The sequence below is a fragment of the Tachyglossus aculeatus genome, chromosome 24 (assembly GCF_015852505.1).
Source record: "Tachyglossus aculeatus isolate mTacAcu1 chromosome 24, mTacAcu1.pri, whole genome shotgun sequence".
NCBI lineage: Eukaryota > Metazoa > Chordata > Mammalia > Monotremata > Tachyglossidae > Tachyglossus > Tachyglossus aculeatus.
The window spans coordinates 7,825,635-7,849,463 of record NC_052089.1 but is presented as its reverse complement, the minus strand read 5'-3'; the positions used below and the strand labels follow the sequence as shown (position 1 = coordinate 7,849,463).

The following is a 23,829-nucleotide window of genomic DNA, read 5'->3' as shown; positions in this document are numbered from 1 at the left end:
TCTGTTGGATACGAGGAGGGAAGGCATTTCAGGCCAGAGGCGGGACGCGAGCGAGAGGTCAGTGGCGAGATAGATGAGACTGAGTTACAGTGAAGAGGTTAGCATTAGATGAAACATTGGAGGGTCCTCAGGACCACCCCATCCACTTTGCTCTCTCAGCTTCAGTTGGTCCTTGGGTGAGAGGGGTTCAGTTGGTCCTTGGGTGAGAGGGGAAAAGGAAAGAAAGACCAGTTTCTCTGCCTAGAGTTCCTTAGAGTATTTCTTTTTTAATGGAATTTTTTTAAGCGCTCACTATGGGCCAGGCACCGCACTAAGCGCTGGGGCAGATACAAGTTAATCAGGTTGGACACAATCCCTGACCTCATCATCATCATCATCAATCGCATTTATTGAGCGCTTACTATGTGCAGAGCACTGTACTAAGCGCTTGGGAAGTACAAATTGGCAACATACAGAGACAGTCCCAACCCAACAGTGGGCTCACAGCTAAAAGGGGGAGACAGAGAACAAAACCAAACATACCAACAAAATAAAATAAATAGAATAAATATGTACAAGTAAAATAAATAAATAAATAGAGTAACAAATATGTACAAACATATATACATATATACAGGTGCTGTGGGGAAGGGAAGGAGGTAAGATGGGGGTGATGGAGAGGGGGACGAGGAGGAGAGGAAGGAAGGGACTCAGTCTGGGAAGGCCTCCTGGAGGAGGTGAGCTCCCAGCAGGGCCTGAGCTCTCAGCAGGGCCTGAGCTCTCAGCAGGGCCGCATGGGGCTATGTGGGGCTCGCAGTTTTAATCCCCATTTTCCAGATGAGGGAACCAAGGTACAGAAAAGTGAAGTGACTTGCCCAAGGTGGTCACGCAGCAGACAAGTGGCGGAGCCGGGATTAGAACCCAGGTCCTCTGACTCATAGGCCCATGCTCCATCTGCTACAACATGCTCTCCTTTATTAAGCACTTACTCTGTGCTACGCACTGTGGGAAGGGAATGAGGGTAAATTTGAGTTAATCAGTTCAGACACAAGGCCAGTGCTTGGCACACAGTAGGTGCTTAACAAATACCATAAAAACAAACAAAAAAAAAGAGGCTGAATGATCTAAGGGTGTGCAGGATGACAGCAGGTGGAACACACACACACACAAAATCATGAATAAGAAAAACATGACAAAATCCAAACGGACAATATTAAAATAAGTAGCTAAAACAAGGCTTCCCTAGGCAACCACAGACAAATACCACTGCCTTCTCCATACCTTACCTGCTGAGAAAGTATGCTTCACTCTAAACTGTAAGCTCCTCGTGGACAAAGAATAATAGGCCTATCACCTCTCCCAAACACTTAGTACAATGCTCTGCACACAGTGCTCACAGACTATAAGCTTGTTGTGGGCAGGGAGTGTGTCTGTTTATTGTTATATTGGACTCTCCCGAGAGCTTAATACAGTGCTCTGCACACAGTAATCCCTCAGTAAATACGATCAAATGAATGAATTGTACCCTCCCAAGTGCTCTGGGCTCTGTCCCCCCAGTAGGCGCTGTAGACTGTGAGCCCACTGTTGGGTAGGGACTGTCTCTATATGTTGCCAATTTGTACTTCCCAAGCGCTTAGTACAGTGCTCTGCACATAGTAAGCACTCAATAAATATGATTGATGATGATGATGTAGACTGCAGAGGACTGTACTAAGCACTTGGGAGAGTACAATACAAGAAAGTTGGTAGTACCGTGCCCTGCCCACGTTTTCTAGGGAAAAATCCCAGGCTATAAGCGCTCAGTACGGTGCTCTGCCCACGGTAAGCGCTTAATAGATACAATTGAATGAATGAGGCCCCAGTGGGGATCAAACTTGTGACCCTCGGTTAACAAGCCCCATGCTCTAACCACTGAGCTATGGAGCCGCCAACCTGCTAGACCTCTCTAGGCTTCGGTTTCCTCATCTGTAGAATTTATTATAAATGACTTATTTATTCAGATTAATGCCCGTCTCCCCCCTCTAGACTGTAAGCTCGTTATGAGCAGGGAACGTATCTATCAACTCTATTATACTGTAGAAGTAATAATAATAATAATAATTACGACACTTGTTACGTGCTTACTATGTGCCAAGCACTGTTCTAAGCACTGGGACAGGTGAGGATAATCAGGTTGGGGACATTCCCTGTCCCACATGGAGCTCACACTCTTGAACAGCATGGTGTAGTGGACAGAGCACGGGCCTGGGAATCAGAAGGTCATGGTTACAGTGAGGAGGTGAGCGGCGGAGGGTGCGGGCTGGGCTGGAGAAGACGTGCCTGAGAAATACCACAGTTATTATTATTATTATTAATCACTATTTTACAAATGAGGGAACCGAGGCCCAGAGAAGTAACTTGCCCAGGGACACACAGAGCAGACGTGGTGGAGCCACATTGAGGACCCAGGTCCTTCTGACTTTTAGGTCTGTGCTCTATCAACTAAACCACGATGCTTCCAAGTGCTTAGTACCGTGCTCTGCACATAGTAAGTGCTCAATAACTACCACTGACTGATTTATTACAGTAGTTCCACTGAAAGAAGTTGTGATTCTTCACATCGAGATATTTCCCAAACCATTAGAATATGATTTGTACCTCTTCCAGGTGAAGCCAATATGTTTCAGTGCTTCTTCAGCTAAGCAATCAAGCACGTAGCACACATGTTCTCCGTGACCAGACTTTAATTTTGAAGGAGGAAAATCCACTGACCTCCCCTAAAAGAAAACAAAATAAAGCTCTTCGGAACTTACGGCATGTCTGAAAAATTGTAAGTACCTGCCGTTCAAGAAATAACAGGTATCCGCTTGCCTACAAGCTGGTAGTTTCTATTTTATTGCGACTGAAGCAATATGGCCTGAATGCAGAAGGAAAGGGTGATTTCTAGTTCTGGATAAAGGTTTGAGCAAGACTGATCGCTTGCCCTTAAACCATTTTTTTTTTGCATCTTTAAAAATAGTGACCCTGATGGTTGCTTTTTTCTTGGGGTTCATGAAATGCTCATGCACTTTTCTGAGCTCTAAAAATGAAAGCTGTAGAAAAATTAAAGACACAATTGCATATCTGTGGATTTCTAAATGCTCCCCAGATTATAACACCAATACCTAGGGAAGGATTCCATGATTATTAATTTACTTTCATTTACTTTGAGCAGTAAAAACTAAGAAAAATATCTATCAACTCCTCCATATAGTAGTATACTGAGCACTTCATTGGTATGTTGTTACTCTTTCATTGAGGTTTAACTTCAACATTGATTTCAAGGCTTTCTATCACCTATCTCCCTTTTCTTCGAGGTTAACTGCAACACTGATTTCAAGGCTCTCTACCACCCATCTCCCTTTTCTTCATCCAACTTTCTCCTGATGCTCACCCAGCTTCCACGCTTCACATCACCCAGACTCGCTTGAGTCTCTATGGACTCCCCGTCCCTCAGAATAATAATTAATCATAATTCTAGTAATTGTAATAGTCTTTGCTTTGTGCCAAGCACTAGGAGAGATACAGGATCAACAGGTGAGAAACAGTCTCTGTTTCCGATGAGGCTCAGTAGGAGGGAGAACAGGTACTGAATCCCCATTTTACTGTTGAGGGAACTAAGGCCCAGAGACGTGAAATGACTTACCCTGGGTCACACAGCATGCAGCGGAGATGGGATTAGAACCCGGGTCCTCGGACTCCCAGGAGTGGGTTCTTTCCACTAGAGTACCTGCCAAATCGTGTCCCTTCCCAATTTTAAAGCCCTCCTAAAATGTCACTTCCCCTCAGAAGCTCTCCCTAATCCCCAACTTTCCTTAGCACTCAGCAGTTTAAATAGTTAATAAAGAAGCGATTCTTTGCTTCCCTTTTTCACAACCAATCGATCAGTACGACAACAGCATGGCCTAGTAGGAAGAGCCTGAGGCAGGAGACATGGGTTCTAATCCCGGCACTGCCATTTCCCTGCACTGTGATCTTGGGCAAGTCAGGTCCTTGGTTTTCTCATCAGTAAAATGGGGATGAGAGCCTCATTTTCCCTCCCCATTCGACTGGGAACTGAGACTGTGTCAAATCTGATTCTCTTACCTCTACGCCAGCGCTTAGTGCAGTGCACTTATTACAGTGCTTTGCAGTCAGTAAGCGCTCGATAAATACGATTCGTGATAATGATACTCTGCCCGGAGGAAGCGATTAACAAATACTCCAGTTATTATTATGACAGCACAGCAAGGAACAGTCTTTATGTGTGTCTTGTGGTTGGGAGTCCAAATTGGCTCTTTCAATCACACACACACACACACGTGTCCACTTCAAAAGTGGAGTCTTCTTTGAGGACTCAAAGACAAACACAGTCTATGTCTATTAAACGCTTTTGATTTTTTTTCATTTTGGTCTTCTCCCTTATCCAGCGTATTCTGTCTTGTCTTATGCCGTCGAGTCGTCTCTGACCCACAGTGACACCGCGTTCACATCTCTTCCAGGACGCACCACTCTCCATCTGCAATCGTTCCGGCAGTGGATCCAGGGAATTTTCTTGGGAAAAATACGGGAGTGGTTTACCGTTGCCTCTTTCCGTGCGGTAAACTTGAGTCTCCAACCTCAACTCTTTCCCGTGCCTCTGCTGCCCAGCATGGGTGAGTTTTGATTTGTAGCAGATTGCCTGCCACTCGCTAGCCACTGGCCAAGCTAGGAACGGAATCATCATCATCATCAATCGTATTTATTGAGCGCTTACTATGTGCAGAGCACTGTACTAAGCGCTTGGGAAATACAAATTGGCAACGGAATGGTGTAGGCCTCTGCTTGACGCTCCCTCCCACAGCCGAGACTGGTGGAGGACTGGAAACTCTCCAGGTGTGGCACCGAGATGGGCAACTAGTACAGTTTCTAGTACGGAGAAGCTGCGTGGCTCAGTGGAAAGACCACAGGCTTTGGAGTCAGAGGTCACGGGTTCAAATCCCGGCTCCGCCAATTGTCAGCTGTGTGACTTTGGGCAAGTCACTTCTCCGTGCCTCAGTTACCTCATCTGTAAAATGGGGATGAAGACTGGGAGCCCCGTGTGACAACCTAATCACCTCCCCAGCGCTTAGAACGTGTTTTGCATAGTAAGCACTTAATAAATGCTATTATTATTATTATTATAGCAGGCGCTTAATGTTCATTTGTTTCCCCCCTTAGGTTTTTTTTGCTTTTGTCGCTTTTTTAATGCTATTTGTTGAGCACTTACGATAAGCCCTGGGGTAGATACAAGATAATCAGGTTAAACACAGTCCACATCCCATATGGGGCTCCTACTCATAATCCCCATTTTCAGATGAGGGAACTGAGGCCCAGAGAAGTGAAGTGACTTACCCAGTATTAGAACCCTGGTCCTTCTGTTTTCCAGGCCTGTGCTCTAAGCCCCTAAAAGGAAGAGTCTTTAATCAATCAATCAATCGTATTTATTGAGCGCTTACTGTGTGCAGAGCACTGTACTAAGCGCTTGGGAAGTACAAGTTGGCAACATATAGAGACGGTCCCTACCCAACAGTGGGCTCACAGTCTAAAAGGGGGAGACAGAGAACAAAACCAAACATACTAACAAAATAATTCTGCTGTAGCGCTCTTAAGTGCCTTCAACAGGGTGTCTGTGCTCAGAATACATCCAGTACAGTGCCTGACACTCACTAATGATTGAGAGGGTTTACTCTGATAGTTAATTTCACCTCCCTCAGCAGCATTTCAACTTTCTGGATGTCTTAAAACTTCATTCAGATCTCTTAAATTCCAGCAGAAGCTCAGGTTATCATTTTAAAATTCCCATCACAAACCTTAGGTGGGGCAATAATGATGGCATTTATTAAGCGCTTACTATGTGCAAAGCACTGTTCTAAGCGCTGGGGAGGTTACAAGGTGATCGGGTTGTCCCACGGGGGGCTCACAGTCTTAACCCCCATTTTACAGATGAGGTAACTGAGGCGCAGAGAAGCTAAGCGACTTGCCCAAAGTCACACAGCTGACAACTGGCTGAGCCGAGATTCGAACCCATGACCTCTGACTCCAAAGCCCGGGTTTTTTCCCACTGAGCCATGCTGCTTCTCCTAGTCTCCTAAATAATGATACATTCAGCTCACTGTGGACAGGGAACGTGTCTACCAACTCTGTTGAACGGTACCCTCCCAAGCGTTTGGTACAGTACACTGCCACAGTAAGTGCTCAATAAATAATAATAATAATAATAGTAGTATTTTGTTAAGCGCTTACTATGGGTCAAGCACTGTTCTAAGTGCTGGGGAAGTTATAGGATAATCACGTTGGACACAGTCCCTGTCCCACACAGGGCTCCCATTCTAAGTAACTGATGCTCTAGATTGACTGTCCTCTCCCAAATGCTTAGCGCAGTGCTCTGCACACCGTAAGCACTCAATAAATCATCATCATCATCATCAATCGTATTTATTGAGCGCTTGCTATGTGCAGAGCACTGTACTAAGCGCTTGGGAAGTACAACTTGGCAACATATAGAGACAGTCCCTACCCAACAGTGGGCTCACAGTCTAAAACGGGGAGACAGAGAACAAAACCAGACATACTAACAAAATAAAATAAATAGATATGTACAAATAAAATAAATAAATAAATAGAGTAATAAATATGTACAAACATATATACATACCACTGATGGACTGTAACGCTCATTCTGTTCTGTTGTACTCTCCCGAGCACTTAGTACAGTGCTCAGCACGCAGTAAAGGCAACTGATTGATGGATTTCGTACTCACCAATGAACGCAGCTCAGAAAGTATGGTAGATATGGTCGCGTTGGGATCATCGTATTCTTGGGGCTGATCGAAAGGCCGCCCGGCTTTATTGATCAACCAGGCCGCAAGGGCACAAAACATATAAAACTGTTCCCCTGGATTCGTGGGCAAAGCGAAATAGTGTCTGTTTGAACAGAGACAAAGAGATTGATAAATACATACGACTAAAAGCAAGAAGTCTTCCCCAAATTTCCTTTTAATCATTCAGCCACAGAAGCAGCGGGCTTTGGAGTCAGTGGTCGTGGGTTCAAATCCCGGCTCTGCCAATTGTCAGCTGGGTGACCCTGGGCGAGTCACTTAACTTCTCTGGGCCTCAGTTCCCTCACCTGTAAAATGGGGGTTGACTGGGAGCCCCCCGTGGGACAACCTGATCACCTTGTAACCCCCCAGCGCTTAGAACAGTGCTTTGCACATAGTAAATGCTTAATAAATGCCATCCAAAAAAAAAAAAAAAAGGCAATTCAACATGAGAAGCGGGGTGGCCTAGGGGTAAGAGTCAGGGGATCTGGGTTCTAATCCCGACTCCGCCAATTTCTTGCTGTGTACTTGGGCAAGTCGCAACTTCTCTGTGTCCAAATTACCTCATCGCCGATAAGGGGATTAAATCCTCCTCCCTCCAATTTGTACTGGGAGCCCCCAGTGGGACAGAGACCGTGTCCAAGGCGATAAATGTGTATCCACCCCAAAGCTTAGAGCAGTGCTTGCCACAGAGTAAATGCCTAACAAATACTGTAAAAAAATTTGCAAATTTCTTCCCTTTTTCGACCTGTCGGAGACTAACATTAAAGTACACTTCTTATATCTGGCAGTAAGGAAAACTCGCGTGGGATGGCAAAACACACTTTCCTATGCCCAAGAAAAATGGTGTTGAAGGCACGTCTCCTCCAAGAGGCCTTCCCTGACTAAGCCCTCCTTTCCTCTTCTCCCTGACTTGCTCCCTATATTCATCTCCCCGCCCAGCCCCAGAGCACTTACGTACATATCCGTAATTTATTTATCATCAATCATATTTATTGAGCGCTTACTATGTGCAGAGCACTGTACTAAGCACTTGGAAAGTACAAACTGGCAACATATAGAGACAGTCCCTACCTTACTTATATTAATGTCTGTCTCTCCCTCTAGACTGCAATCTTGTTGTGGGCAGGGAATGTATCTGCTTAATGTTACAATATTCGCTCCCAAGCGCCTAGTACAGTGCTCTGCACACAGTAAGGGCTCAATAAATACGATTGAATGAACGAATGAAAGAAAACCCATGTTCCAAATTAGGTCGAGGAGCTCCCCTACACTGGAAACCTGGCCTGCTATGCGTAAGATATACAGACATTCTTGGTGCCTAGAAATCTCTATTTTTACACGTCCATATTGTTCCTAAATGTGAATTACACAGCATCTCGAAAATCAACCAATCAATCGTATTTATTGAGCGCTTACTGCGTGCAGAGCGCCGTACTAAGCGCTTGGGAAGTACAAGTTGGCAACATATAGAGACAGTCCCTACCCAACAGTGGGCTCACAGTCTAAAAGAGAAGCAGCGTGACTCAGTGGAAAGAGCCTGGGCTTTGGAGTCAGTGGTCATGGGTTCAAATCCTGCTCCACCAATTGCCAGCTGTGTGGCCTTGGGCAAGTCACTTAACTTCTCTGTGCCTCAGTTACCTCATCTGTAAAATGGGGATTGACTGTGAGCCCCCGTGGGGCAATCTGATCACCTTGTATCCCCCCAGCACTTAGAACAGTGCTTTGCACATCGTAAGCGCTTAATAAATGCCATCATTATTATTATTATTATTAAAGGGGGAGACAATCAACACTCTGCCCAGATACTGATCTAGTGAACTAGTTATCATCATCATCATCAATCGTATTTATTGAGCGCTTACTATGTGCAGAGCACTGTACTAAGCGCTTGGGAAGTACAAATTGGCAACATATAGAGACAGTCCCTACCCAACAGTGGGCTCACAGTCTAAAAGGGGGAGACAGAGAACAAAACCAAGCATACTGACAAAATAAAATAAATAGAATAGCTATGTACAAGTAAAATAAATAAATAAATAAATAAACAAAAAATAAATAAATAAACGATAATAAATAAATAAATAAATGAATGAATGAATGAGTAAATAGATAAAAAAATAATAAATAAATAAATGAAAGATAAATAGATAATAAATAATAAATAAATAAATGAAAGATAAATAAATAATAAATGATAAATGAATGAATGAATAAGTAAATAAATAAATAAATAAATGAATAAGTAAATGAATGAATGAATGAATGAATAAGTAAATAAATAAATAAACAAATGAATAGTTATCTAGCAGGACTAATTACTTAATCTACCAGACCTAGAGCCAGGAACTGGAGAGTCAGGGGACCTGGGTTCTAATCCCAGCCCCGCTATTTGCCTGTCTGTGAACTTGGGCAAGTCACCTGACTTTTCTGGGCCTCGGTTTCCTCATCTGTAAAACGGGGGATGAGAAAGGTTGGTTCTCCTTCCTGCTTAGACTCTGACCCCTTGTCAGGAAAGGACTTTTATCTTCTCCCCCAGAGAGCGGCCCACAATAATGGCTAATAAATAGCATCATTGTTATTAATTATTAGATGTGAGTGGCGCTTTGAGGGGGCAAGTCCCCCCACTTTCCCTCCTGTTGTTTGGAGAAGAGTTTCCTGGCTCCCAGCTCCATCCCGGCAGCAACTTGCCCTGCCATCTTGACGCCTTGGGGCTCTTCATCCTCATCCCCCTCTGCCTCTTCTTCCTCTTCCTCCTCCTCCGGCCAAGAGGGACTGTACCAACCTGCTTGAGCACTGCGGCCTGGCGGGGAGAGCAAAGGCTTGGGAGTCGGAGGGTGTGGGTTCTAATTCCGGCTCCACTCCTTGTCTGCTGTGTGCCTGCACGTCTCTGGGTCTCGGTTCCCTCATCTGTGAAATGGGGGTGAAAACCGTGAGCCCCATGTGGGACAGGGACTGTGTCCAACCTGATTAGCTTGTATCTACCCCAGCTCTTAATATAGTGCCTGGTACACAGTGAGTAGGCACATAATAGGCGCTTAATAAATGCCATTATTATTATTATAAGTGCTTAGTACAGTGTTCTGCACACAGTAAGCGCTCAATAAATACGATTGATGATAAGTGCTTAACATATACTTATTACTCTATTTATTTATTTATTTATTTTACTTGTACATATCTATCCTATTTATTTTATTTTGTTAGTACGTTTGGTTTTGTTCTCTGTCTCCCCCTTTTAGACTGTGAGCCCACTGTTGGGTAGGGACTGTCTCTATATGTTGCCAATTTGTACTTCCCAAGCACTTAGTACAGTGCTCTGCACATAGTAAGCGCTCAATAAATACGACTGATGATGATGATGATGATGACCACAAGATTCAATCATACTTATGGAGCACTTCCTGTGGGCAGAGCTTGGCTCAGTGGAAAGAGCCCGGGCTTTGGAGTCAGAGGTCATGGGTTCGAGTCCTGGCTCCACCACATGTCTGCTGTGTGACCTTGGGCAAGTCACTTAACTTCTCGGAGCCTCAGTTACCTCATCTGTAAAATGGGGGTGATGACTGTAAGCCCCACGTGGGACAACCTGATCACCTTGTATCTCCCCCCCCCCCACAGCGCTTAGAACAGTGCTTTGCACATAGTAAGCGCTTAACAAATGCCATTATTTTTATTATTATTATAAGTGCTTAACATATACCATAACATTCAATCATACTTATGGAGCACTTACTGTGAGCAGAGCGTGGCTCAGTGGAAAGAGCCCGGGCTTTGGAGTCAGAGGTCATGGGTTCGAGTTCCGGCTCCGCCACATGTCTGCTGTGTGACCTTGGGCAAGTCACTTAACTTCTCGGAGCCTCAATTACCTTATCTGTAAAATGGGGATGATGACTGTAAGCCCCATGTGGGACAACCTGATCACCTTGTATCTCCCCCCCACAGCGCTTAGAACAGTGCTTTGCACATAGTAAGCGCTTAACAAATGCCATCATTATTATTATTATTATTATTACTAATTGCTTGGGAGAGTAAAATACAATGATAGACACATTCCCAGCCCACAATGAGCTTGCAGTCTACACCATAGGGAATGTGTTTATTGTTATTTTGGACTTACTCCAAGCGCTTAGAAGCAGCGTAGCTTAGTTGAAAGAGCACGGGCTTGGGAGTCAAAGGACGTGGGTTCTAATCCTGACTCCACCACTTGCTGCATGGCTGCATGACTGTGGGCAAGTCACTTCACTTGGATTAAGACCGTGAGCTCCATGTGGAATAACCTGATTACCTTGTATCTACCCCGGTGCTTAAAACGTTGCTTGGCATCATCATCATCAATCATATTTATTGAGCGCTTACTATGTGCAGAGCACTGTACTAAGCGCTTGGGAAGTACAAATTGGCAACACACAGAGACAGTCCCTACCCAACAGTGGGCTCACAGTCTAAAAGATATGGTAAGCGGTTAACAAATACCATAATTATTCATTATTATTAGCACAGTTCTGTGCATACAGTAAGCACTCAATAAATACGATTGAATGAATGAATGTGTGTGCATTTATGTTACGTATATATAAATACAAAAACACATATATACTCCCCCCTCTCTAGACTGTGAGCTCATTGTGGGCAGGGAATGCCACTGTTTATGGTTGTACTGTACTTCACCAAGCGCTTAGTACAGTGTTCTGCATACAGTAAGTGCTCAATAAATATGACAATGAATGAGTGAATGTTTGTGCATACATACATACATAAATATGTGTGATTTATGTTATTATTATTATTATTAAGTGCTGTCATTTCCAATTCATTGCAACTCCCCTGATATACTTTTTCCAGAATGTCCTGTCCTTTGCCATTGTTGTACTGCATTTTCCCAAGTGCTCTGCACACAACAGGTGCTGAATAAATTTGATTGAATGATGATGACGGTATTTGTTAAGCACTTACTATGTGCCAAGCACTGTTTTAAGCACTGGGATACATACAAGGTAATCAGGTTGTCCCACAAGGGGCTCATGGTCTTAATCCCCATTTTACAGATGAGGTAACTAAGGCACAGAGAAGTGGTTTGCCCACTTAACAGCTGGCAAGTGGTGAAGCTGGTATTAGAACCCATGACCCCTGACTCTTTCCATTAAACCACTAATGACACACACACACACACAAATAATACTAATGAAAATAATAACGATGGTATTTGTTAAGCACTTACTACGCACCAAGCACCGTTCTAAGCTCTGGGGTAGATACAAGGTAATCAGGTGGTCCCACGTGGGGGTCACAGTCTTAGTTCCCATTTTACAGATGAGGGAACTGAGGCCCAGAGTAGTGAAGTGACTTACCCAAGGTCACACAGCAGACAAGTGACGGGGTCAAGATCAGAACCCACGACTTCTGACTCCTAAGCCTGTGCTCTTTCCAACAAACCACGAATGAATATACCTATATATATATATATATATATATGCACACACACACCCAGATATATATTGATAAAGAAAATAATAATAATAATAATAACGATGTTAAGCACTTACTATAAGCCAAGCACCGTTCTAAGCACTGGGGTAGATACAAGGTAATCAGGTAGTCCCACCTGGGGGTCACAGTCCCCGTTTTACAGATGAGGGAACTGAGGTCCAGAGAAGTGAAGTGACTTACCCAAGGTCACACAGCAGACAAATGGCAGGGTTGGGATTAGAACCCACGATCTCTGACTCCCATGCTCTTGCCATTAACCCACGTCGCTTCTCTCTATATTGTCTATTATATTCTTTCCTCTCCCCCTCATCCCCCCGCCCTACCTCCTTCCCACAGCACCTGTATATATGTTTGTACAGATTTATTACTCTATTTATTTTACTTGTACATATTTACTATTCTATTTATTTTATTTTGTTAATATGTTCTGTTTTGTTGTCTGTCTCCCCCTTCTAGACTGTGAGCCCGCTGTTGGGTAGGGACCGTCTCTATATGTTGCCAACTTGTCCCAAGCGCTTAGTCCAGTGCTCTGCACACAGTAAGCGCTCAATAAATACGACTGAATTAACCCACACTGTTTCTCTCTATACTATTGTCTATATTGTCTATTATAGTCCTTCCTCCCCCCCTCATCCCCCCCGCCCTACCTCCTTCCCCTCCCCACAGCACCTGTATATATGTTTGTAAAGATTTATTACCCTATTTATTTTACTTGTACATATTTACTATTCTATTTATTTTATTTTAATATGTTTTGTTTTGTTGTCTGTCTCCCCTTTCTAGACTGTGAGCCCGCTGTTGGGTAGGGGCCTCTCCCCCTCCTCCCCGCCTTACCTCCTTCCCCTCCCCACAGCACCTGTATATATGTATATATGTTTGTACAAATTTATTACTCTATTTTATTTGTGCATATTCATTCTATTGATTTTATTTTGTTAATATGTTTTATTTTGTTCTCTGTCTCCCCTTTCTAGACTGTGAGACCACTGTTGGGTAGGGACTGTCTCTATATGTTGCCAACTTGTACTTCCCAAGCGCTTAGTCCAGTGCTCTGCACACAGTAAGCGCTCAACACCTGTATATATGTATATATGTTTGTATGTATTTATTACTCTATCTATTTATTTTACTTGTACATATCTATTCTATTTATTTTATTTTGTTAATATGTTTTATTTTGTTCTCTGTCTCCCCTTTCTAGACTGTGAGCCCACTGTTGGGTAGGGACTGTCTCTATATGTTGCCGACTTGTCCTTCCCAAGCGCTTAGTCCAGTGCTCTGCACACAGTAAGCGCTCAATAAATACGATTGAATGAATGACCGTCTCTATATGTTGCCAACTTGGACTTCCCAAGCGCTTAGTCCAGTGCTCTGCACACAGTAAGCGCTCAACACCTGTATATATGTTTGTATGTATTTATTACTCTATTTATTTTACTTGTACATATCTATTCTATTTATTTTATTTTGTTAATATGTTTTGTTTTGTTCTCTGTCTCCCCCTTCTAGTCTGTGAGCCCACTGTTGGGTAGGGACCGTCTCTATATGTTGCCAACTTGGACTTCCCAAGCGCTTAGTCCAGTGCTCTGCACACAGTAAGCGCTCAACACCTGTATATATGTTTCTATGTATTTATTACTCTATTTATTTTACTTGTACATATCTATTCTATTTATTTTATTTTGTTAATATGTTTTGTTTTGTTCTCTGTCTCCCCCTTCTAGACTGTGAGCCCACTGTTGGGTAGGGACTGTCTCTATATGTTGCCAACTTGGACTTCCCAAGCGCTTAGTCCAGTGCTCTGCACACAGTAAGCGCTCAACACCTGTATATATGTTTGTATGTATTTATTACTCTATTTATTTATTTATTTTACTTGTACATAGCTATTCTATTTACTTTATTTTGTTAATATGTTTTGTTCTCTGTCTCCCCCTTCTAGACTGTGAGCCCACTGTTGGGTAGGGACTGTCTCTATATGTTGCCAACTTGTACTTCCCAAGCGCTTAATACAGTGCTCTGCACACAGTAAGCGCTCAATAAGTACGATTGAAGGAATGAAGTCTACAAGTATACACATCTGTTGATGCCGTCCGCGGAGGGATCGCACCTGGACGGGGGCTTGAGGCCGTTCTTGCGAAGGATCTCCTCCTCGTAGTGGAGCAGCTTGAGCTTCTCCAGCAGGTCCTCCATGACGACGAACATGTGATAGGCGGCGCCGGGGCCCCTTTCCCAGCCAACCGCCTCCCCGTCCCCGCCCCGGGGCCGAGCCCCCGCCGCCCCGGACCCCTGCCCGGGCCCCTGCCCGCCCGGTCCCGCCGCCTCGGCCTCGGGCCCCGCAGACATCACCGCCGCCATGACAGGCTTCGGGCCTAGTCCCGCCTTCGTCGTCCCAAGCTCCGGTTACTAGGCAACGCGCAGGGGACGCGTCGCCGGGGAAACGGGCCCCGCCTTCCGCTCGTCCAATCACCGCCCTCGGCCCGCCCCGCCTCCACCAATCACCGCACCGCCCGATGACGTCACCCGAGGGGAGGTGCCGCGCGCCGGCCCGGCCCTCGGACGGAGGCGCGGGGAATAATAATTCATTCATTCATTCATTCATTCATTCATCATCATCATCATCATCATCATCATCATCATCATCATCATCATCATCATCAATCGTATTTATTGAGCGCTTACTATGTGCAGAGCACTGTGCTAAGCGCTTGGGAAGTACAAATTGGCAACATATAGAGACAGTCCCTACCCAACAGTGGGCTCACAGTCTAAAAGGGGGAGACAGAGAACAAAACCAAACATACCAACAAAATAAAATAAATTCATTCATTCATTCATTCATTCATTCATTCATTCATTCAATCGTATTTATTGAGCGCTTACTGTGTGCAGAGCACTGTACTAAACGCTTGGGAAGTACAAGTTGGCAACACAGAGAGACGGTCCCTACCCAACAGTGGGCTCACATTGAGCGCTTACTGTGTGCATAGGGATTGTCTCTATATGTTGCCAATTTGTACTTCCCAAGCGCTTAGTACAGTGCTCTGCACACAGTAAGCGCTCAATAAATACGACTGATTGATTGATTGCAGAGCACTGTACTAAGCGCTTGGGAAGTACAAGTTGGCAACTAGACTGTGAGCCCGCATTGAGCGCTTACTGTGTGCAGAGCACTGTACTAAGCGCTTGGGAAGTACAAGTCAGTAACATATAAGGGACTGTCCCTGCCCGGCAACGGGCTCACAGTCTAGAAGGGGGAGGCAGACGACAAAACAAAACATGGAGACAGGTGTCAAAATCGTCCGAACAAATAGAATTATAGCTATATGCACATCATTAACAAAATTAATAGAATAGTAGATACGTACAAGTAAAATAAATAGAGTAATAAATCTGTACAAGTATATACAAGTGCTGTGGGGAGGGGAAGGAGGTAGGGCCGGGGGGATGAAGAGGAGGATAGGAAAAAGGGGGCTCAGTCTGGGAAGGCCTCCTGGAGGAGGTGAGCTCTCACTCCCTTCTACATCTCCTTGACTTGCTCCCTTTACTCTTCGCCCCTCTCCCAGCCCCACAGAACTTATGTATATGTCTGTAATTTTATTTATTTGTATTGATGTGTGTTTATTGTATTGATGTCTGTCTCCCCTCCTCTAGACTGTGAGCTCATTGTGGGCAGGGATTGTCACTGTTTATTGTTGTACTGTGCTTTCCCAAGTGCTTAGTACAGTGCTCTGCACACAGTAAGGGCTTAATAAATGCAATTGATTGATGGATGGATTACAATTGATTGATTAGCTTGTATTCTCCCCCTTCTAGACTGTGAGCCCGCTGTTGGGTAGGGACTGTCTCTATGTGTTGCCGACTTGTACTTCCCAAGCGCTTAGGACAGTGCTCTGCACGCAGTAACTGCTCAATAAATACGATTGATTGATTGATCTACCCCAGTAAGTGCTTAACAAATACCACAAAAATAAAAGATGCGGATGTGGATATAAAGGAATAACTGAGAGGCTTTTTAAAAGTTACCTCTAAGAGTTAGGTGGTCGTGACATTCTCACCCTTTGACTGATTTGTGCTGAAGAATTCAGAGGAGTTGATCCGATTGCCATGTGAGCTGTTTGGACAAATAGCAACATTGAGCACCTTGCATTTGCTGTAATGGACACCCAGAGAACACATATTCGGACTCTCCAAGCGGTGGTCTCTGTCCTGGAGGAGCTTACAGTCTCCTGGATTGTAAACAAATCCTAGGCATTCGGTGCCATCCTCCTGGAGAAAGTTGGAAGGAAAGGTGCAGAATTCTTGAAAGAGGTTTGTAAGAAGTTCCTCATTCCTCACTTTCAAAGCCCTCCTAAAATCCCCTCTCCTCCAGGAAGCCTTCCCTGACTCAACTCTATTCTCCCCACCTTATTCTCCCTCCATCTCTGCGTCGCCTACACAATTGAACCTGTATCCTCTAAGCGCATTGATAGCCATCGCAGCCCCTGCCCCTCATCACTTATACTAGGTTACTTCCCCTAACTGTAATTTATTTTAATGTCTGCTTCCCCGCTAGACTGTACATTCCTCAAGAACAGGGAGCATATCTACCAGCTCTATTGTGTTGTACTCTCCCAAGCGCTTAGTACAACGCTCTGGACGCATTAGGTGCTCAGTAAATACCATCGAATGCTTGATTTTCTGCCTCCTCTCAATCCTGGGTAGAAAGGAGAGAGAGAGAATCAATCAATTAATCAATTTATTGTATTGCATTTATTGTACAATATTTGTTGTATTTATCGAGTGTTTACTAAGAGTATAATACAGCAGAATTGGGGAAGCAGCGTGGCTCAGTGGAAAGAGCCCGGGCTTTGGAGTCAGAGGTCATCGGTTCGAATCCCGGCTCCGCCACTTGTCAGCTGTGTGACTTTGGGCAAGTCACTTCACTTCTCTGGGCCTCGGTTCCCTCATCTGTAAAATGGGGATTACGGCTGTGAGCCCCCCGTGGGACAACCTGATCACCTTGTACTCTCCCCAGCGCTTAGAACAGTGCTTTGCACATAGTAAGCGCTTAATAAATGCCATCATTATTATTAATTAGCAGAGAAGCAGCTACAGGAAGCTTGGGGAAAGTGGCAAGGTCAGGACATGTTATGTTCCCAAAGGCACTCTCTTGTCTAGCGCACTGATCGTAGATGTTTAAAGGGAACACAATCAATCAGTGGCATTTACTGAGCACTTACTATGTGCAGAGCACTGTACTAAGCGCGTGGGAGCGTACATTACAACAGAATCAGCAGACTCATTCCCAGTCCAGAACGAGTTTACAGTCGTGAGGGGAAAAGCTTGAAGCATTCCCCAGTACCGTTCCTGGCAACCTGAGACACAGCTGATCATAGTACCACTCTGTGCCAACAAAACCATTCCGCCCACGAGCTAGTAGTCATTCAAAGAACAACGCACGGGAGACTCGTGCGGAATTGCTAATAATAATAACTGGGGTGTTTGTTAAGCCCTTATTATGTGCCAGGATCTGTACTAAGCGCTGGGGTGGATACAAGGAAATCAGATTGGACACAGTCCCTGTCCCACGTGGGGCTCACAATCTGAATCCCCATTTCACAGATGAGGTAACTGAGGCACGGAGAAATGAAGTGACTTGCCCGAGGCCACCCAGCAGACAAGCGGCGGAGCTGGGATTAGAACCCAAGTCCTCCTGACTCGCGGGCCCGCGCTCTATCCATTATGCCGTGACGGCCCAGGGCGTGATTTGCCTGACCGGCTTCCTGTCGGTGAAATTAGAATCGAGGAAGGGCTGGAAATCGCAAAATCTTGGTGCAGAGTTCGGGTTCTGTGGGATTGTTGAGACCATGTGCGCTGTCAGGCGGAAACAGAAAAGGGGACGTTCATGCAGTAGACGGACGCTCTCAGCCTGCGGTTCTTCCTCAGCGTTTCCAAACGCGTTTGGTTTTGTTCTCTATCTCCCCCTTTTAGACTGTGAGCCCACCGTTGGGTAGGGACTGTCTCTATATGTTGCCAATTTGTCCTTCCCAAGCGCTTAGTACAGTGCTCTGCACATAGTAAGCGCTCAATAAATACGATTGATTGATTGATTGATTTACCCACGCGGCCCACATTTCAAATAATGTGCCGGTGGGAGTTTGATTTAGGATGCGCGCGGGCCTCCGCTAACAAGCGGGTTTGAACTCATTGCCAGGAGTCTGACGGTTAAACGGGAATTGGTTTACTCTTCGAGGGACAGATTGAAAGGATTCGATTCATTTCACAGCCTGGGGAGAGCTCTCATTTGGAAAAGAAATCAATTCGTTTCTGAGATGAGGGAGTAGAGTGAGTGACAACTGTTGAAAAGGAGGCCAGAGTAAGTTGGGCTGGGGTTATTTTGCGTGTTCGAATGTGTAAAGGCCCAGCAGCTGGAAAGATGGTGTGGTATTTTTTAAGAACTTACTATACGTCAAGTTTTAGACTGTGAGCCCAATGTTGGGTAGGGACTGTCTCTATATGTTGCCAATTTGTACTTCCCAAGAGCTTAGTACAGTGCTCTGCACATAGTAAGCGCTCAATAAATACGATTGATTCAGGGGCAGATACAATACCATAAATTCAGACCCAATCCCTGTCCCCCATGGTGCTTACAATCTAAGGGGCAGCAGGAATCGCATCCCCATTTTCTAAATGAGGAAACTGAGGCACAGTGAACTTCAGTGGCTTGGAGAAGTTCGAGTCGGAAAAGCGGCGTGACCTAGTGGAAAGAGCACTCTGGGACCTGGGTTCTAATCCCGGCTCCACCACATGTCTGCTTTGTGACCTCGGGCCCTCGGGCCCAAGTGAAGTGACTCGCCTGAGGTCACACAGCAGACACGCGGCGGAGCTGGGATTAGAACCCACATCCTTCTGAATCCCGGGCCTGGGTTCTGTGTGACCTTGGGCAAGTCACTTAACTTCTAGGAGCCTCAGTTACCTCATCTGTAAAATGGGGATGATGACTGTGAGCCCCACACCGGACAACCAACCTGATCACCTTGTAACCCCCCAGCGCTTAGAACAGTGCTTTGCACATAGTAAGCGCTTAACAAATGCCATTATCATCATCACTAGGCCACGCTGCAGTTCTAAGCCATTGCTTCCTGACATACTGCCAAGTAAGTCGGCCTCGATTTCTTTTAGATCTCCCATGTTCTTTTCTTCCCCAGAAACTTTTGCTGCTTTCATCAGAATAACAGAACATAAAGCTGGGAGACAAGAGGGTTGGATTCTAATCCCAGCTATGTCACCGGCCTGCTGTGTGACCTTGGATAAGTCACTTAACCCCTCTGGGCCGCTGTTTCCTACAGAAACCCCCTCCTTCCCCTCCCCATCCCCCCCACCTTACCTCCTTCCCTTCCCCAGAGCACCTGTATATATGTATATATATTTGTACGTATTTATTACTCTATTTTTTTTGTACATATATATTCTATTTATTTTATTTTGTTAATATATTTTGTTTTGTTGTCTGTCTCCCCCTTCTAGACTGTGAGCCCGCTGTTGGGTAGGGACCATCTCTATATGTTGCCAACTTGTACTAAGCGCTTAGTCCAGTGCTCTGCACACAGTAAGTGCTCAATAAATACGATTGATTGATTGATTGATTAGTACAGTGCTCTGAACACACTAAGCGCTCAATAAATACGATTGAATAAAAAAGAAAGCGAAAGACATTAAAATACATTATAGATAGGGGAAACGAGTATTAGAATGAAAATATCCGCCTCCACCTCCCTTGCGGTATCTGGTATATAGTAGGCACTTAATAATAATAATAATAATGATAATAATAATGGTATTTGTTAAGCACTTGAGTGTAAAAGCACTGGGGTAGATACAAGGTAATCAGGTTGTCCCACATGAGGCTCACAGTCTTACGAATGAGGTAACTGAGACTCAGAGAAGTGAAATGACTTGTCCCAGGTCACACGGCAGACAAGTAGCGGAGCCAGGATTAGAACCCACGTCCTCTGACTCCCAAACCCTGGCTCTTGCCACTGGGCCTAGAAACAAAACAAAACAAAAAAACTCTGAGCCTTGCCTGGAGAGGAAATACGTCCGTTACAGTCAAAACACCTGTTCATTTATGGTCCAAGACGTACACATTAGATTAGCAAAATTCAAAAGATTAGCAAAATTTGTGACACCATTTGGAGAACACATGGACACGGGAGCTAGGATTTTTCAACGCCCAGCAGACTTAGGAAGGTAGAGATGAAATAGTAGGTAAAACATAAATAATAGGTGAAAATATAATAGGCATAAAATCACCTTGTAACCTCCCCAGCGCTAAGAACAGTGATTTGTACATAGTAAGTGCTTGACATTATTATTATTATTATTACTATTATTATTATTATTATTATCAGTGCTTAGAGCAGCGCTTTGCACATAGTAAGCGCTTAATTAATGCCATTATTATTATTATAACAGACTAATCATAAATAAATTATTTATTCATATTAATATCTATCTCCCCCTCTAGACTGTAAACTCGCTGTTGTTAGAGAATGTGTCTACTGACTCCGTTGAATACTCGCCCAAGTATTTATTACAGTGCTCTGCACACAGTAAGCATTCAATAAATACCATGGATGATGATGAGGATGATGACGATGAAGAGCATCGTTATTTTAATAAAGAGCTTTGGGATTGCCTAGGGAACGCAGCACGGGCCCGATTACAGCAATATCATTAATATAATCCTGACTGCAATTTCAGCTCTGACCTATCCAAGTTAATATAAAATTCCAGTCCATTCTCCTTTTCGGCTACAAATGTCACTTCATTTTATTTGAATATACTGAGTTGGTCCGCCGGATCTTGCGTGCCTTTGTAAAGTTCCTTCGCGGAAATCAAATTACAATATCGAGCTCTTTGGAGGAAGAGTTCTCGGACTCATAATGTGCCAGTTCTGGAGGAAATATGCAAGCTGGAAAAGACGTAGCGTGGCCTAAGGGCTTAGTACAGTGCTCTGCACACAATAAGCCCTCAATAAATACGATTGAATGAATAAAAGAATAGAGCCTAAAGAAGGACCTGCTTCTAATCCTGGCCCCGCCACTTGTCTGCTATGTGGGATCTCGGGGAAGTCGCTTCACTCCTCTGGGCCTCAGTTCTCCCTTCTGCAAAATGGGGATTAAGACTTGGAGCCTCCTGTGGGACGTGAACTGGGGCCAACCTGATTATCTTGTACCTACCCCAGGGCATAGCACAATGTCTGGCACAGAGTAAGAGCTTAACAAATCCCATTAAAAAGACAATATCGTGGCTGTCAGGCTAGAGTGAGCAGCCTCTTCATTCACTCAATTGTAATTATTGAGTGCTTACTGTGTGCAAAGCACTGTACTAAGCGCTCCCCTGCTCACATTCTCACATTTGTACATATTTGTTACTCTATATATTCATTTATTTTACTTGTACATATCTATTCTATTTATTTTATTCTGTTAGTATATTTGGTTTTGTTCCCTGTTCTCTGTGAGCCCACTGTTGGGTAGGGACTGTCTCTATATGTTGCCAACTTGTACTTCCCAAGCACTTAGTACAGTGCTCTGCACACAGTAAGCGCTCAATAAGTACGATTGATGATGATGACGATGATTCCTTTTCTCTTTCTCCATCCCTTCATCGATCCTCGGGAGGCTTCAATAACCACATGGGCGTTTCTCTGTCCTTTAAACTCGTCCTCTAGACTCTAAGCTCAAAATGAGCAGGGAACGTGTCTGTTTATTGTCATATTGTACTCTCCCAAGGGCTTAGTGCATTGCTCTACACAGAGTAAGCGCTCAATCAATACATCCCTTAAGTCCATATCTGTAATTTATTTATTTAATAATAAAAATAATAATAATTATGGTATTTGTTAAGTGCTTACTGTGTGTCAGGTACTAAAGTTTTCCCCTCAGAAAATGTTCACAGTGTTTACGTGCCCTGTGATGATGTCAGTCAATCAAAAGATCAATCAGTGGCACTTGTGCACTTACTGTGTGCAGAGCACTGTGCTAAGCGCTCCTGAAGTCCCCAACCTCTCATGTCTGATTGGCCAATTACTTTGAGGACAGAAACTGCGGCCATCGGGTTTGAGTTCTTCCAAGTCTTTTCTTCATCTTCTGGGGGTGGATACAAACAAATTGGCTTGGACATAGTCCCTGTCCCCCATGGGGCTCCCAGTCTTAATCCCCATTCTACAAATGAGGTAACTGAGGCCCAGAGAGTGACGTGACTCGCCCAAGGCCACCAGCAGACGAATGGCAGAGTCAGGATTAGAACCCAGGACCTTCTTATTCCCAGACCCGTACTCTATCCAATTACGCCATACTATCTGTCTCCCGGTCTGGACCTCAAGCTCACTGTGGGAAGGAAATGTGTCTGTCATATTGTTGGGTTGTACTCTCCCAAATGCTTAGTACAGTGAGCTGCACACAATAAGTGCTCAATAAATACGATTGATTGGTTGATTGATTGTCGCTTCTAAAACTCGTCATGGATCTTTTGGTTCCAGGTCTTCCCGCCCTACAGCCACTTCGCAGAACCTTTGGGTCTCCTTTGGCTGATGGAAAAGTAAGCGTCTATTCATTCATTCAGTCATATTTATTGAGCACTTAGTGTGTGCAGAGCACTGTACTAAGCGCTTGGGAGAGTATGATACAAGAATAAACAGATACATTCCCTGCCCACAGCAACCTTACAGTGTAGTACCCACTTGCTGTCGGCTCTGAAAGCCTGTTACAAGAGTCTGCTTCTGTCATCCTGTGATAAGTTGATAACTTTTGAGGCTAAACTGTGTCCAATCTGACTGACTTATACCGAACCCAGCGCTTAGAACAGTTTCGGACTATCAGTCAGTCAGTCCCTGTCCCACATGGAGCTCACAGTTGAAGTAGGAGGGAGAGCAGAATTGTAGAATTGCCCACTCCCAAGTGCTTAGTACAGTGCTTTGCAAACAGTGAACGCTCAATAAATACCAATGATTGATGGATTTCTGGCTAAGACGCCTTGCCTCAGAAGAAGCAAATTAAAAGCCAAGCGCTAAACGTGAATGAAGACGAATCCAATTCGGCACCCGGTGAAAGACTATGAGCCTGAAGCCAGAGAATACTTTTGAATGGGACTCTTTTCAGAGCCTAAATTTAACCATCTGGAATTCTTTTTTAAGAGCCACTCTATTCAACCTTTTGAAACGAAGGATTTGCCTTTTAATGAGAAATCCGCATTGCTCTGGAAGTACGGGACTCAGCATTCTCACTTAGTCTGCGGAGAAGGAGAACTGTTCTGTCGTGCAGGTTTAGTATAATTAGACCTCTGTTCTTCGCTTTCCAAGAGATGCTTGTGGTAACATGAGCCAATGGAAGGGCCCAGGAATCCCGTGGTGTTGGACAGAGCTAAGGGGAAGTGGATCAGGAGGACAGCAATGTGCGGAAATAGAAGGGAGAAAATAAATCAGGTTGCAGGAGAAGGGAAGAGAGACTGTTGTATAGTCTGTCTCTCCTGCTAGATTGTA

General features: G+C 44.5%; 1 protein-coding gene across 1 annotated transcript in view; it reads right to left on the bottom strand.

Annotated features, from left to right (window-relative positions):
- The window catches only part of IFT57 (intraflagellar transport 57), a 50,687-nt gene extending 36,027 nt beyond the window's left edge, over window positions 1–14,660 (bottom strand). Inside the window, exons 1-3 of the mRNA XM_038766144.1 lie at window positions 14,413–14,660; window positions 6,759–6,921; window positions 2,617–2,735 (exon numbers count right to left, since the gene is read on the bottom strand). Coding sequence (XP_038622072.1) covers window positions 2,617–2,735; window positions 6,759–6,921; window positions 14,413–14,660 — 530 coding nt within the window. The remainder of the gene's footprint in view (window positions 1–2,616; window positions 2,736–6,758; window positions 6,922–14,412) is intronic.
- Window positions 14,661–23,829: the final 9,169 nt, after the last annotated feature.